This window comes from Ochotona princeps, chromosome 29 (genome assembly GCF_030435755.1).
Source record: "Ochotona princeps isolate mOchPri1 chromosome 29, mOchPri1.hap1, whole genome shotgun sequence".
NCBI classification, from domain to species: Eukaryota; Metazoa; Chordata; class Mammalia; order Lagomorpha; family Ochotonidae; genus Ochotona; species Ochotona princeps.
Genome location: NC_080860.1, coordinates 1,203,583 through 1,219,632, shown reverse-complemented (window position 1 = coordinate 1,219,632; position 16,050 = coordinate 1,203,583). Strand labels below are relative to the sequence as shown.

The window sequence follows — 16,050 nt, the reverse complement described above, 5'->3', positions numbered from 1 at the left end:
TGGATGACGCGTTGATGGCCTGTAGACCAAAGGCATCATCAAACCCCATTCGCTGCCTGCTTCCAATGGGTTAACCTGACAGTGTGCAATTTATAATCAAGGGCTGAAAAATAGGCTGCAGTGCCCTTACTGCTAATTTTGCTAAGTCAAGTCACAATCAGTCAACAGGGTTAAAAGACAAAGAAGTCACCAGCGAAATTTCTTGAGCTAATTAGCACACACTGCCGAAGTTGAAAAATGTCAGAAAGAAGTTGCTTTCAGAAGTGAGAGTAAGCGCCACTCTGGTCTGGTTCTAAACAAACTAGGTTATCAGGCTGAATTCTTAGAACCAGAGACAAGTCCGCATGCCGCAGCCAGACGACAAGAAAGGCTCCCTCGGAAGGATCTGCTCATTCGGCTTTTGCTTCTCTGTTTCGTGTTCCGTGAACTGCCCTCCAAGCAGCTCCCTGGCCTCTGCTCCCAGATCGTCCGAGCTCAGCCTGTGTGCATTAGGCTCACCACCCCAGGGGCATCTGGAGAGGTCGCACTGCGTGAAACCAGGATGCTCTCAGCCCAGGTTCGTCACGAGGAATCAGGGCACAGACCTCCAGGCCATGGTGGCTTGTCCATGAAAATGGAAAGAACGCCTCCCCTGTCCCCAGGAACGCGAGGGCAGGGCACTGACCTCCCCTGTCCCCAGGAACACGAGGGCAGGGCACTGATCTCCCCTGTCCCCAGGAACACGAGGGCAGGGCACTGACCTCCCCTGTCCCCAGGAACACAAGGGCAGGGCACTGACCTCCCTGTCCCCAGGAACACGAGGGCACTGACCTCCCCTGTCCCCAGGAACACGAGGGCACTGGCCTCCCCTGTCCCCAGGAACACGAGGGCAGGGCGGCACTGACCTGCCCTGTCCTCAGGAACACAAGGGCAGGGCACTGGGCTCCCCTGTCCCCAGGAACACGAGGGCACTGACCTCCCCTGTCCCCAGGAACACGAGGGCAGGGCACTGACCTCCCTGTCCCCAGGAACACGAGGGCACTGACCTCCATGTCCCCAGGAACACGAGGGCACTGACCTCCCCTGTCCCCAGGAACACGAGGGCACTGGGCTCCCCTGTCCCCAGGAACACAAGGGCAGGGCACTGGGCTCCCCTGTCCTCAGGAACACGAGGGCACTGACCTCCCTGTCCCCAGGAAAACGAGGGCACTGACCTCCCTGTCCCCAGGAACATGAGGGCACTGGCCTCCATGTCCCCAGGAACACGAGGGCACTGGCCTCCCCTGTCCCCAGGAACACGAGGGCACTGGCCTCCCCTGTCCCCAGGAACACAAGGGCAGGGCACTGGCCTCCATGTCCCCAGGAACACGAGGGCAGGGCGGCACTGCAGCCCTGTACGTAAGCCACGCACAAGGGCTCCCGTTTCAGTGCAAGCCCCTGCTGTAGCCGATGGGAAAGCAGCAGACGATGGTGCGATACGTCCACACGAGAGAGGGGAAGAAGCTCATGGTCCTGGTCCCGCCTGGCCCCACGCTAGCTGTTGGACCCATCGGGAGAGTGAATGAAGAGATGAGAGGCCCCTCTCTCTTTCTGTCTCCCCTTCCCCGTGTAACAGAATGAACACGCAATGGAGCTATTCAGGACAAAGGCGGTGCTGCTGTGCCTTGGACTTGACGAACAGAGCCTGTACGGTCACTGCGGGAAGTGAAGGCGCTTGGGCCCTGACCGACATGTCCGGATACATGCATGAATCTAAGCTCCGGAAACAAACGCACAGCTGTTGACGAAGACGCAAGCCTAGCTACATGAGGGGCCCTCAGAACATTCACGGGCAAAGGATTTAAAAGCTGAGCTTGTTTGGGTGAGAACATCTGAATCCAGGCATCATCATTTACCTTCCTTTACACGGCACTGAGATGTGCGTGCCCGGGGCCAATGCCGGCTACGTGCACACACATCCACTCCTTGCAGCTGCAAGCTGGGAAGTGTGTGGGATGACCAGGGGCACATGGGCTCAGTCGCAGCGGGAGCTGCTGCAACCACAGACGCCGTGGCAGTCCCGACCCAGGGTGCTCTCCTCCTCCCTAGACTCCTGCTCACACAGCAGGCGGGTGGCGCTCTGTGAACTCAGAAACCCTCCACAGCCCAACCTCCACGTCCTCCACCAGAGCCTTCTGATGGACACAGCATGTGGCCCAAGACCACGACCCTTGCTTTGAGGACCTGATTCATGCTGCATTCGACACTTGTAGAGTTCTAGCAAAAAAATATCAGTTGTTATTTTAGGTTAAGCACCCAGGAGACACCATCAGAAGCAATGTAGGTGCCCGAGACCCAAGAGACAGTTAGCAGTTACTCACGGCTGGTGCCCCACCCCGAGTGGGTATTTCATAATTTAATTCCGCATTTGTTGCTTCACTTGCAAGTGGGAGAGATAAAACACCAAATAAATGGATGTAATAAAAGTAACACCGCATGAGGGTAAATTCAGGCAGACCACACACTCCCTCGTGCTGTTGCATAATGTGACTTCAGGAGATGGTCGCTGGGATGCCTGAGGTCTGATTCCACAGAGAACTGGGCTCGTAATTCCTGCTACCTGTTCATGCGGGAAGCTGGACTGAACAATGGCTTTCATGCTTGGCATCAGTGTTCCCAAGGGAGATGAGAAGACAGGACAGTGTGTGCTGGGACGAAGCTCAGCCTTGCTGCCTCCCCACGCTGCCCCACAGTGTCTGTCTGATACTGGTCCCCACACAGCCCTGCCTTGCTCCTTAAAGTCACAGTATCTTGGAATTGCTTTTCAATGCACATATTCCTGCGACACACAAGTGGTAACATGGCAGATCCTGTCCTTCAACCTCCGCAACACACACACACATGCACACACACACCCACATACACACACCCACATGCACACTCACACACCCACATGCACACACACATACACACACATGCACACTCATGCCCCCATACCCACTCACACCCACATACACACACACACCCATGCCCACATACACACACATTCACACCCACAGACACACACCAACATACACACCCATACCTACACACACATACACACTCATGCCCCCATACCCACTCACACCCACACCCACACCCACATTCACACTCACACCCACATACCCACACGCTCACACACTCACACATGCACACATACACACCCATGCCCACATACGCACACATTCACACCCACAGATACACACCAACACACACACACACACAATCATACCTGCAGGTCCATCTAACACTTAATCACACACAGGGGATGGTGGAAGCTGCTGCGGTAGACTGTTTCATCAAGGCAACATTTGTTTAAAAGAATTCATCTTTTAACAGGTATTTAGATCTTTTCCAACCACTCACCCTTTTAAAGCGAGTCCTGGGTGAACGCCCGCATCCTACATTGGCATGTCACTTTGAGTCCTGGGCGCTCGGGACCGAGCTGCCTGCTCACCTGCTTGAGGGGCAGCGCATGCAGAAGCTCCGGACACCTGCCACTCACCAGAAGCCCCAGGCTGAGCCTGGACTCGTGGCTCGGCCTGGCTGCTGCAGGGACTTGAGTAAACCAGCAAATGGAAGCTCTCCAATCTTTATTTCTCACTCTGCTGCTCTGCTTTCCACGCGGGTGAAGATAAGTAAACACTTTAAGAAGTGTTGCAGCAAACAGCTTTGCACATGTCTTCTGGCGCCCGAGGCCAAGCTTTGATCTGTAGATTTATCCAGAAGCGTAACTTCAGGGTCAGAGAGGCATGCTTATCTGTCGTGAGCTAGACGCTGACAAATGACTCTCCAAATTGGATGACCCGTTCTGCAGCCGCTCCAGCACACGGGAAGCCTGGCTCTGCTTCAGCCGCACAAGAAAGCGTTTTACTTTCATCTCAATTTTTGCTGGTAGAATTAGGAGAAATTACATCAGGGATACAGGAAGCAAACCTTGGTTCATTGCAGACGTTATTAAAGCCAACTTGAATGGAACCACTTTTGACAGACTACACTGCCACACAATTGGAAAGCTCTCTTCATAGACAACATGCAGTTAGTATACGACCAATGTCATGCAACGTCTGTGACCATCAGCATAAAGCGAAACTCCTGATCTACAGCCATGCTCCTCCCACGCGGAGCCACCAAGAATAATCACATTGACAAGTCGCCTGTGCAAGTCTTGAAACTGTTGAAAGCATCAAAGCAAAACAACAAAGTAAACAGGGTCACCCCTGCCCGCGCAGGGAGGTCCTCGTGCTGTGGCGACTGCACAGGCCAATTCCAGGTTTAAGTTTGGCTCGGCGATGCCCAGGTTCCGATGCTAAAACAAGTGAATTTTCAGGCTGACAAAAGGTTTCTGGAAAGTAATCTCTCAGCAAATAAAGGAAAAGGAAAAAACTATCCAGTTCTTGCGCTGTCATCTGCACAGTCGAGCAGGAGTGTCACAGAGTACTTCACACTTTCTCCAGCCAAGGGAATGTCTTTAAACAGTATAAGGCTCTCCAGGACAAGCCATTTTTCCAAAGTAGTAAAAGGTCTCATTTGTTTAACTTCTAATTCAGGCAAACAGACATCAGACAGAACGAATGTCCAGACCAGAGCCGATCCTCCAGACGGCACCAGCCAGGACGGCACCCAGCATGCTGCTGCTGACACCTGCTAGTCCCAGGGTACCGCGGCTTCTGTTCACTTCCTGTGTCTCATCATGATTCCCAGTGACCAGAGCTTCCTGCAGGGAGCTCCTAAACACGTTGGACAGTGCAAGTAGGAACGGCGAAGCCTGCATCCGGGCAGGACGGTCGGCGCCCCGAAGCCTGCATCCGGGCAGGGACGGTCGGCGCCCCGAAGCCTGCATCCGGGCAGGGACAGTCAGCACCCTGACTGAGCTGCTGGCTCGTGAGCAAAGCTGCTGTTGAGTCACACTGTCACATAACATGATGATTCTTGCAACACCCTTGTTAGCAAACTTCACATCCTACAGAACTCACTGTTCTCACAAGTCAGCGGGTCTTAGCTTGTACCATCTGATTGTCAAATACTAGCCCGTGAGAAGCCCCAACTCACTGGCAGTCACTGTCCGTCCCATCCAGAGACCAGGCAGCTCATGTTTCTTGCTCTGCGTTTGCCGACTCACACAAGGTGGACTGTACATGCACAGCCCGGCTTCTGATGGACTTTCCGCAGCATGAAGCCTCAAGACTCACCCATGCCGCTCCGCCTAAACTGCTGGATAGCTTTCCCAAACCGGATATGCCACCTCTGCTGGGCCTGCCAGGGCTTTGACTTTGGGGTCCTTGCCACCTTCTGGTTCTATTCGCAGATTCCACAGTGAGATCTGTGTACGGTGTTTTTGTACACTCTCCCCCAGCCCCCTGTGTGCACACCCACCAACAGAACTGCCATGCCCGCACATCCGTCATTTTTCTTTCTTGTGATCTGCTCAGATACATTTTCAGGGATTCCTTTCTTAGTTTCACTTTCTAGTTCGGCCTTTTCAAGTTTCTCTCTCTTTCTGTTTTCATGGGACGCCTCTGCTTTTCCTCTCTCTGTGTCCATTACTTCCTGCCTTAGCCAGGCCAGCCTCATGGCCATTGTGTTTGCCAACTACTTCCCACTTTCCTGCAGTGGCTTCTTCCCACAGCTGCTTGCTCTCTCTTTATAATGCTTATTTCGCTCATTCAAGAATATTCTCTAGATGTCAGTGTCACCTAAGTGCCACGCAGGGAATTTCCTCATTTCTTAAGGCTTCCCATCCCGCATCCTTACTTTCTAAAAGCCTGTATATTTCTCTGCCTCCCCCGTGACTCGCTGTCACTGCAGCTCCCTGGCCAGGAGGCAGTCCGCGCAGGCGCTGCGAGGTTCTTGCACGTGCGCACTGAGGTCCCGGCCTCGATCTTTCATGCAGGTTCTTCGTGCACACCCAGATCCCCCTGTGAGGCTTTTGCTTTTTGGTAAAAATTTATTTATTTTTATTGGAAAGGCAGATGTACAGAGAGGAGCAGAGACAGAGAGGAAGATCTTCCGTCTGGTGGTTCACTCCCCAAGCGGCTGCGCCGGCTGGAGCTGCGCCGATGCGAAGCCAGGAGCCGGAGCCTCTTCCTCACTTTCCTTGATCTTTAGGTTTCTCTTTTGTGTACGACGCATTTCTTCCCTTGACTGGTTCAAGATGAAGTCGCAGAATGAGGGTTGTAGCAGGAATGTGCGTCCATGGAGAACTTCCATTGAGAGCTTTAAGGTGAAACCATGGTGGATTTCTCCTTGAAAACACCCACCTGACCATGACGTAAGAAGTCTGTGCCACAGCTGGCGACTGCTTCTGTATAAATAAAGGGACAGCTTTCTTGCATCATCCATTATGGTCCTGAAATCGTAGTGGTCCGTTTGTTTTCTCTTTACGCGTACTCCACACACCCTTCTCGAGTTCAACCTTGGCTGGACTGGCCTCCGGCAGTGGTTTCCATGGGAACCTGGGAGGGTGACAGAGAGCACCAGGCACACTGCTTTTCTTCATCCTGGTAGCAGCCTCAGTGTTTCCTGCAAGTCACTCACATCGAGTGTGCTTGGGGTTCCATCCTGTGCAGTCGGACCTTTTGTAAGTTGTTTTTCAAAGAGCTTTTTATTCTGATTTGAAAGGCAGGAAGAAGTCTCACTCCCCAAATGGCCACAAGGGCTGCAGCGGAGCTGAGCTAAAGCTGGAGCCAGGAGTTCCTTTCACTGTCTCTCACGGGCGCAGGGCCCGAGCGCTAGGTCTGTCCTCTGCTGCTTTCCCTCAGGGCACAGGGCCCGGGCACTAGGGCGTCCTCTGCTGCTTTCCCTCACAGGCCTGGGCCGTCCTCTGCCACTGTCTCTCACGGGCTCAGGGCCCGGGCACGAGGGTGTCCTCTGCTCCTTTCCCAGGCTCGTTAGCAGGGAGCAGGATGGGAAGTGGAGCACATGGGACACCAAGCGGTGCCCATACGGGATGCTGGCATCACAGGGCACAGAGTTAGCCTGCTCTGCCACTGTGTGGGCTCCGTCTAGTCTCCCCTTCTTCCTTGGGAGCAGAACATGATTCTATTGGGAACGTGGCCTGTAACAAAGGATGCTTACCGCTCTATTTGCCTGTTTGAAGTCTGGTGTGATCTTGTGATTAAACTGCAGCCAATGAGATGAAAGAGGGAAACATGGATGTTGGGAATCTCTAGCGGTGTAGAGCCTTGCTGCCACATTCCTTGGCCTGGAATGCTGATGTGATGGCTGGTACCCTTGCAGTCACTGTGACTGACTAGGTGGGAGTCAGGCACTGCCAGTGCCGAAGGCTGACTGGTCCACGGTATCCTCACGGTACTGGGGGCTGCCTGCTTCACGGTTTCTTCCATGCGAGAAAGAAACACACCCAGGTGGTTTAAGCCGTTCCAACTTGCTCTGAAACATGAACCTTAAGCTAACGCTCGTGCTGCTGTCTGAGCGCCTCAGCGCTTGCACACGCTCTGTACTCCACCGTCTACCTCTGAGGGTTAAATCACTCTTCAGTTGTGGGAGTCCCTGCTACTTCTTTAAAAATGTGTCTTCAAGTGAAAACACAGTATCTTGAACAAATGGCACCTGAGCAAAGCACAGACTAAGCACAGGCCAACCTGCAGAGAGGGTAAATTCCAGCTGTGTGCCGCTGCCGACAAGCAGGGGTCGCGGGCCTCAGATAGCAGACCCTCCAGGCCAGGGGCTTCCCTCGAACCAGAGCCACGCTGGAGAGTGAAGGGAAGACAGAAGCCCGTCATGGCGGGTATCCATCCTGCAGACCTGCCCCTGAAAACTGAACACCTTTTGTACTCTGAAAGAGGCACACTCGTGCCCAGAGCTGTGAGCGGAGCAGACCAAGTTGACACAGCGCTAGGGTGGGCAGGATTAGGAAAACACAGACAGATTTGACTGACAGAGCATAATTAGTTATGCTAGTTCCATCCTGTGATGTACGCCTCGACATTCAGTCAACAGAGCTCGCGGCTCTGGTCACGCTCTGTCGTTCACTTTGTCGCAGGATCCTCAGACAAGAGCAGCGTGTTCCACCTCAGATGAGAGATCTTCACTCACTCCGGTTGAACTCATCACTAGTACAAGAGGGCTCCTTCACCCATAAAGTCACACCCGTCACAGTGACTCAGCTTCATTAGCACAACTTCCCGAGCCATGGCACATCATCGGCAGGCCGCAGCCATGCCTCTCGAACTAATGAGGACTGCCTCTCCTGCATGCCAATGACCAGACTCGACTTTCAAGAATTACTGAAAAACGTACGAGGAGAGTGGGAAGAATACATGAAGCAAAACAGTTTCCAAGCAAGACCTGACGTTATTAAAACATCCTCTCTATAATGTGTTGTTCAATTATCCTTTGGAGAAACAGATCTCATCCAAACTCACCATTACCCAAAATACTGAGCCCGAATCCCCTTAACTCTGCAGACATGACCTGACATACTGAGCCCGAGTCCCCTTAACTCTGCAGACACAGCCTGACATATACTGAGCCCGAGTCCCCTTAACTCTGCAGACACGGCCTGACATACTGAGCCCGAGTCCCCTTAATTCTGCAGACACAGCCTGACATATACTGAGCCCAAGTCCCCTTAACTCTGCAGACACGGCCTGACATACTGAGCCCGAGTCCCCTTAACTCTGCAGACACGGCCTGACATATACTGAGCCCGAGTCCCCTTAACTCTGCAGACACGGCCTGACATACTGAGCCCGAGTCCCCTTAACTCTGCAGACACGGCCTGACATACTGAGCCCGAGTCCCCTTATTTAACTCTACAGACACGGCCTGACATACTGAGCCTGAGTCCCCTTATTTAACTCTGCAGACACAGCCTGACATACTGAGCCCGAGTCCCCTTACTTAACTCTCTAAAGATAGGAGTGAAGTGAAACAGAGTGAAGTGAGCACAACAGTTGAACATGCTAATGAATACTCTGAATTTACAATACCTATTTCCACATGTATATTAAGTTGCCATTATTTTGTGTATCCATAACCTAACAGCCCAACAGTTTACCCTGAAGAACAATTTACCTTTAGCCTCTTCCTTCCACTCCTCCAGCACAGTGGCCTGGGGACATCAGCAGCCATAAGTGCCTTCCAATGTGTTCTTCCAAGTGGAACTTCCACACCCAGCCCACACACCTTACTTCCACAAGCGTGAACTGGGCACCACACAAAGCTGCACCAAAGCATGTCTGGTACCAGAGACGTAGTCTGTACACAGAACTTCGCTGCACAGCATTCATGGGCAGTGTGGCAAAACTGGCCGCTACTGCAAGGACTGGGAGCCCAGGGGCAAACAGACCCAGCACCCAGACTGAGAAAGCACCCACTCCAGAGCGGTCTCACGCAGCAAGGCACCCTGAGCATGTCAGGAAAGAGCTTCCAAAAAATACAAACCCCTACATCAACACACATGCACACACACATGCACACAGCACACAGGTGCCCCAGACAGTCACACACAACACACAGCACACAGGTGTCCCAGACAGTCACACACACACAACACACAGCACACAGGTGTCCAGTCACACACATGCACACACAACACACAGCACACAGGTGTCCCAGACAGTCACACACACACAACACACAGCACACAGGTGTCCAGTCACACACATGCACACACAACACACAGCACAAGGTGTCCCAATCACACACACAACACACAGTACACAGGTGTCCCAGACAGTCACACACATACACACACAACACACAGTACACAGGTGTCCCAGACAACCACACACATCTACACATGTCACAAGTTGTTCCAGACAATCACATACATGTACACATGTCACACAGGTATCACCCACACGCATATACACAACACTGTCCAGTGTTCATATACATGTGTGTTACTGTGCACAAATGCACATAAATCAGCATGTACACATACGGCAGGCTGCGGTCTTTCGTCCATCCCCCAGCAATGGGATCTGCCGATGGGGGTGGACCGTTCTCCACAGGACTTGCCAGGAGCCGAGTGACAGCTAGTCCGGGGCCCCTGTGTCTCATGGCCGCTGCTGACTGAGGGCACAGCTAGTCTGGGGCCCCTGTGTCTCATGGCCGCTGCTGACTGAGGGCACAGCTAGTCCGGGGCCCTGTGTCTCATGGCCGCTGCTGACTGAGGGGGATTGAATGGCAAGCACCATGAACAGGCACATTTGGAGAAGTTCTGGAGGTGCTGGAAGTTTCTGGAAGCTTCATTGCAAAGCAGCTGATGTTTCAGCAAGGGGGAGCCGCCCTTGAAAAGCTCTACCCTGCCCCCTCCATGCCCAAGAAGCTGTGAGAAGTCTTCGTAAGAGACTAAAGCAGAACAGAATTGCAAAGGCTAAGCGTCCAGTCCGCGTCCAGTCCATAGACACACTGCAAACACTGGAGCACAAAGGAAACAGAAATGTGTCACTTGACGGCCTTCCCCATTTACCTGCTCATTCTGATAAACATAATATCATCCACCTGCCCGTTACCCACTGGCGCGATTTGCTGACAACACAACGCCGAGGGAACTTTGTATGGAGGCAACGCTTCACTTCCCAGCTCGCGTCCCGCCCGGCTGCCTGAGCGTGTGCTCAGCTGCCAGTGCAGTGAGAAAGAACACTGGCTGGACCCAACCAAAAGCTCACCTTTTTCTCTTAAAATCACTTAGAAATAAAATTCATCTTCAAACCCTGGTCACACAGGAAAAGCCCACACGGAATCAAGGGGCCCCGGGGGAAGCCTGACAAAGCCTCCTCACGCCTTGTACTGCTCCACGGTGATAACGCACTCTCCCAGGACAGCAGGTGGCTGCCCACTGCGACACACCACTCCATGCTTGCACTGTGGACAACTTTCCCAGACACAAAGCCATGATGCCTACAAATGTGCTCAGACAGTCTAAGTTCCCTACTAGATTTGCCCTTACATCACTGATCAAGTTCTCTGTACTAGGAAGAACAAAAAGCAACCAAGAAGCAATGCAGGTGTGTGGCCACAATCAGAGCGCTCCGGGTGAGGGATGAGACGCAGAAGAGGGGGACAGACCAGGAGCAGCTGAGTCCCCGGCCCTCTCTGTCCAGCGGCCAGCTCACATTTCCAACTTGGCAGACACACAGAGACTTGGGTTTTCAGCTCTCCCTGAAGAGAATGGTCATTCTGGCGACTTCCACAGCAGAGCCCATGCATTGTCAGACAGCCTGCACACAGACAGTCACACGCACAGAATTCAGAGCAAGCACGGGATGCACTCTTGTCTTGGAGCTGCACCACACTCTCGCTTTCTTTCTGACATTTGCCAAGTGGGCCTCTGAAACAAAAGGTGCAGCTGATGTGATGGGTTCAAAGCTGCCGTGTGCAGGTGGGAGAGCAGGTGTGGCTCCATCTGCCCAGGGACGTGGAGCCACTAAGAACCTCCATTCTGAAGAACCAACAGTCAGCCAAGCAAGGAAAATCAAAACCACATCATCCCAGGGCTGTTCCCAGGACTTCCAGGTAACCCAACAAGACAAAGTGCTCAAGGCAAACACACACAGAGAACAGGTGTGCTTCCCTGAGCCGAGCCTCTGTCCACCTCACCCGCAGCACCACAATCCCCAGGACCGCAGCCAGTGCCAACCACAGCGACAATTCTGTCAGCAAACATAGGAAGCTGCGGCCACCGAGCTGGACACAGTGGGGCCAGGTGAGACTCACCTGTTGTCTGAGCCAGCCAGCTTCTTCCGACAAACGATGACAGCTGGTGCGTACTTGGCAGTGGACTCCACACTCCGCTGGATGTCCCACACAGAAGGGCTGCTGGCTCTCACCCCAATGATGCGAACCCCTTTCTTCACCTTTGCCCTGTTGGGACAGTAAGCACAGGGCCAAGTCAGCTCTGGGGACTCCCCAGGACCGTGCTCTGGGGTCACAGTGGACTGGGCTGCAGCTCTGGACACTCCCCAGGACCGTGCTCTGGGGGTCACAGTGGACTGGGCTGCAGCTCTGGACACTCCCCAGGACCGTGCTGGCTCTGGGGACACAGTGGACTGGGCTGCAGCTCTGAGTACTCCCCAGGACCGTGCTGGCTCTGGGGACACAGTGGACTGGGCTGCAGCTCTGGACACTCCCCAGGACCGTGCTCTGGGGACACAGTGGACTGGGCTGCAGCTCTGGACACTCCCCAGGACCGTGCTGGCTCTGGGGACACAGTGGACTGGGCTGCAGCTCTGGACACTCCCCAGGACCGTGCTCTGGGGTCACAGTGGACTGGGCTGCAGCTCTGGACACTCCCCAGGACCATGCTGGCTCTGGGGACACAGTGGACTGGGCTGCAGCTCTGGACACTCCCCAGGACCGTGCTCTGGGGTCACAGTGGACTGGGCTGCAGCTCTGGACACTCCCCAGGACCGTGCTCTGGGGACACAGTGGACTGGGCTGCAGCTCTGGACACTCCCCAGGACCGTGCTGGCTCTTGGAGCACAGTGGACTGGGCTTGCACGGCTCACAACAGGATTCAGGCAGAACTGCCACCACTCTCTGGTCCACCTGTCCTAGTTATTTCTCAGTTGCTCCTACAAAGTTAGGAGGAGCTGGCCTTGAGAAGGGCGACCCTGCCCCCTCCACACCCAAGAAGATGCGAGTTAGATCTTAGCAAGAGATTCTAAGCAGAGCAGAATCGTAAGCCTTCCATAAGCCTCCAAATCCATGGAGGAGCTGGTGGCGGTCTACCAGCAACAAGCAGGCTTGAGCGCCACAAACTGTATTCTCAGGCTAGTTGCCATCCCTGATGTAAAAATGGTTAAAATCTACTCAAATGGGCCCAGTGTGGTGGCTTAACCAGCTAATCTTTCACCTCCAAGTACCAGGATCCCACAGGGCTGCCCACAGCTGCTCCACTTCCTGTCCTGCCATGCACACTCTCCTCCACATCACCAGGACTCTAACTGACCACTCATCTACTGTCGCGTGACCTCCTGTCATCCTCACAAGGCCCTCTGGGGTCCACCTGCTCCAGTTTTTCCAGAGCAGATGGGACGCCGGGACATGGACAGCTCCTCACCACCACACAGGTGCAACCCACCAGCTTCCATCTGCGCCTCACCAGGGACTTTCAAGAGAATTCGGTTGGTTGGATGTCAATCACATTCCCTGCCAGTCGCGTCACGCTACCTGTTATCTACTCAAACTTTGCATAGAAGTATTTAGTACAGTAAGTGGGCTCTGCACCCCAGACTGTTCACTGTTAGGACCCCTCATGTCTTCCTTCAGGCGCAGGGCAGGTAACAGCACTCAGGCAGAGCCAGTTGTGGCTCACAGCAGGAGGCCCCTGTGAAAGCTGCGCTGCAGGCTCAGTATCCCCGGGAGATAGCACAGCAGTGAGGGGGCTGTTCCTGACAAAGGCAGCTGCAGCTGGTTCTAGGCCAAGGTCGTGGAGCACGACCTTGGCAGGGCTCCCACTCCCCAGCAGCCCCCAGGAGCACCCAGGACTTCTCGGCTCGGGTGAGCATGCTGAGCCAATACCCCTGCCAAGCCCTGCCACGTTTCCTTGCTGGCAGAGCTGTCTTTGCCAACAATTTTTAAACATTTTATTGAGATGGGGCATTCAGAGCATGAACCGCACACGAGAGAACATCGCCTTTCTCCAGCCATCCCTTGATGGACTTGTGGGCTGATTCCGCATCTTCTCCTCTATGAACGGAGCGTCTATGTGGAAGTGCAGGTAACGCCCTCATTTGGAGCGGCCAGGTCATATGGTCCATCTCTACTTTTCTGAGCAGGCTCCGTTTTCCATAACGACTGTGCCAGTCTTCACTCCCACCAGCTCTGCATTAAGGAACCTTCCCCTAACCCGCAGCAGCATCTGGTGTCTCCTGCCATTGAACGACGGCCACTCTCACTCGCATGTTCCTGATTCGGAGGCTTCTCTTCATGTGTCTGTCGGTCATTTGAATCTCGTCTCTTGGAAAGCGCCTGTTCGTGTCCATTGCTCATCTGAACGGGGCTGTTTTGGCACCGGGAGAGGACACAGGTATCCGGGCCTTGCGCCCCCACGCTCTAGCTCTCACTTGGTGGTCTGCAGGTCCTGGCCAAGACACATCTCAGCAGTGACTCTGAGCACGTGCTGTGTCCTGGAGCTTGCTTGTGGTGTCCTTGAGGTCGGGGTGGTCCGGGGCAGCCGGCACTCCTGCTGTGTGTCCATTTTCAGGAGGCAGCAATCGCACACACCACCTCTCCATGGGAAACACACCTTGTGTTTAAGTAACGACAGGATCAACACTTGCACAGCATCACGTGTCAACCAAGAGGTGGATGCTCAGGCCGGGAGGCCACCTGACCGCCAACGTCCATTGGCTGTGGCTCCAGCCTAGCAGACACTCATCTACAGGCAGCAAAGACGAGCTGGCACCGAAGTCTGATCCACTGGGGACAGACACTATTATATGAAGATGAATTCCGGAGGCTGCTCCAATTACCACGCGCTGGAATTTCATTGAATCAAATTTGCTTTGAATAAATAGGTCACCAACTTGACTTTGGCAATCTTTCTATTACACAGGAGGTGTCAGTACCCAGGCCTTTTGTGACATATAATGGGCTTATGTTTTCCTTAAATTGTATTCATAAGTAGGTCATTTGGAATTCAGATAATGTTTCTGCAATGAATTGTTTTCAAATTCTTAAGAAAGGACATACCGGCTAATTTAACCCATGAAATACCCAACATTTCTTGCTAATAATTCTGTTAGCTATATGAAGCTGTAATTCACAACCTTATTTCTTAGAAAAGCTTGTGAGATTTGGCACAGGACACAGGGGCTTTTCCTTCCACATTCCTAAGTGTATTCAGATGGCTGAAGTGGGAAAGGGACCCCAGTCGGCAGAAAGCCTGTGTGGTGAGCCTTGGTCCAACACGAACGCCCCCGGGAAACAACTGCTCAGAGAGGCAGCCGCAGTGTTCACTGGACAGAGCACACTCCGAGCTGAGGATTTTGAAACATCATTATCACAGAGTTGTAAGTTGCAGCATTTAGAAAAAATTAAGGTAGTCCTTAAAACACATGTTGATTGGCTCCACGGGGCCTGAACTGAATGCTAATGTCTTCCTCTGTGTATGACAACCCAGCAAGTTACATTCCTTAGTGGAAGTTTTATAACCGACTTGAGGTTCCACTGACAGCCTCATTATGCAGACAGAAACACAGCCCTGATTCCCAAAGATTTATACGTGATATGGTGATGGGGAGGAGCCACAACCTGCCCCAAAGCATGGGCATCACCGTGCACGGATACAAAGGCCACACCGGGCTACATGGAATGTCGGTGTGTGTAATACATACGCATTATACACGCAAATGCAAATGAAGGTGCTTTCAAGTTCATGAAAATAGAATTGAAAGTTTATATCGGTATAGCCTATTTGAAAACCCATGGAAATTTTTCTATAATATACATTTTAAATACTTTTAAAATATGTATTTTCTCAAATTTTATTTACATTCTTCACATGTGTAAGTCACCCAAATCCCCATCACAGACAGGGCTGGGGCAAGCCAACACTAGGCAGAGAACCCCACGGGGGTCTCCTGTGTGCGTGGCGAGAAACCACACTCTCCAGAAAAGTAGAATTAAATGACAAATTTATTTTGGTGCAAAAATATTGAAATCCATTCATTTGTGCACGATATCCATTTCCGTGTGTTTTTTGTCAGAGGAGATGAGAGGAAGAGCAGCTTGCTTTGGCTGCAGGGCCGAGGAACTCGGAAGTGACGCCTCAGCGCGCATGAGTCTGCAAAGGACGCTGCCCAGTCCTGGCCGGCAACGTGTTGGCAGCTTGGCAGGCTAATCCTGGCCAGAGCTAGCCGTGCATTCAGGTGTGGCTCGTGCAGGGAATGTGAGGACAATGTCGCCAGAGCCTGAGCATCTCCAAGTCTTGGGGGGAGTCAGCTCTGCGCCTCTTCCCTGAGACCAAGACAGCCCAGTACTGCCCCTGCGCCCAGCTCTGTGTGTGCACCCTGGCCGACAGCCCACGGCGCTGCCCCTGGGCCCAGCTCTGAGTGCACCCTGGCCGACGGCCCACGG

General features: G+C 53.2%; 1 protein-coding gene across 1 annotated transcript in view; it reads right to left on the bottom strand.

Annotated features, from left to right (window-relative positions):
* Nucleotides 1-16,050, bottom strand: part of TMEM132D (transmembrane protein 132D) — a 289,311-nt gene that overhangs the window by 137,778 nt on the left and 135,483 nt on the right. Inside the window, exon 3 of the mRNA XM_058656634.1 lies at nucleotides 11,686-11,832. Coding sequence (XP_058512617.1) covers nucleotides 11,686-11,832 — 147 coding nt within the window. The remainder of the gene's footprint in view (nucleotides 1-11,685; nucleotides 11,833-16,050) is intronic.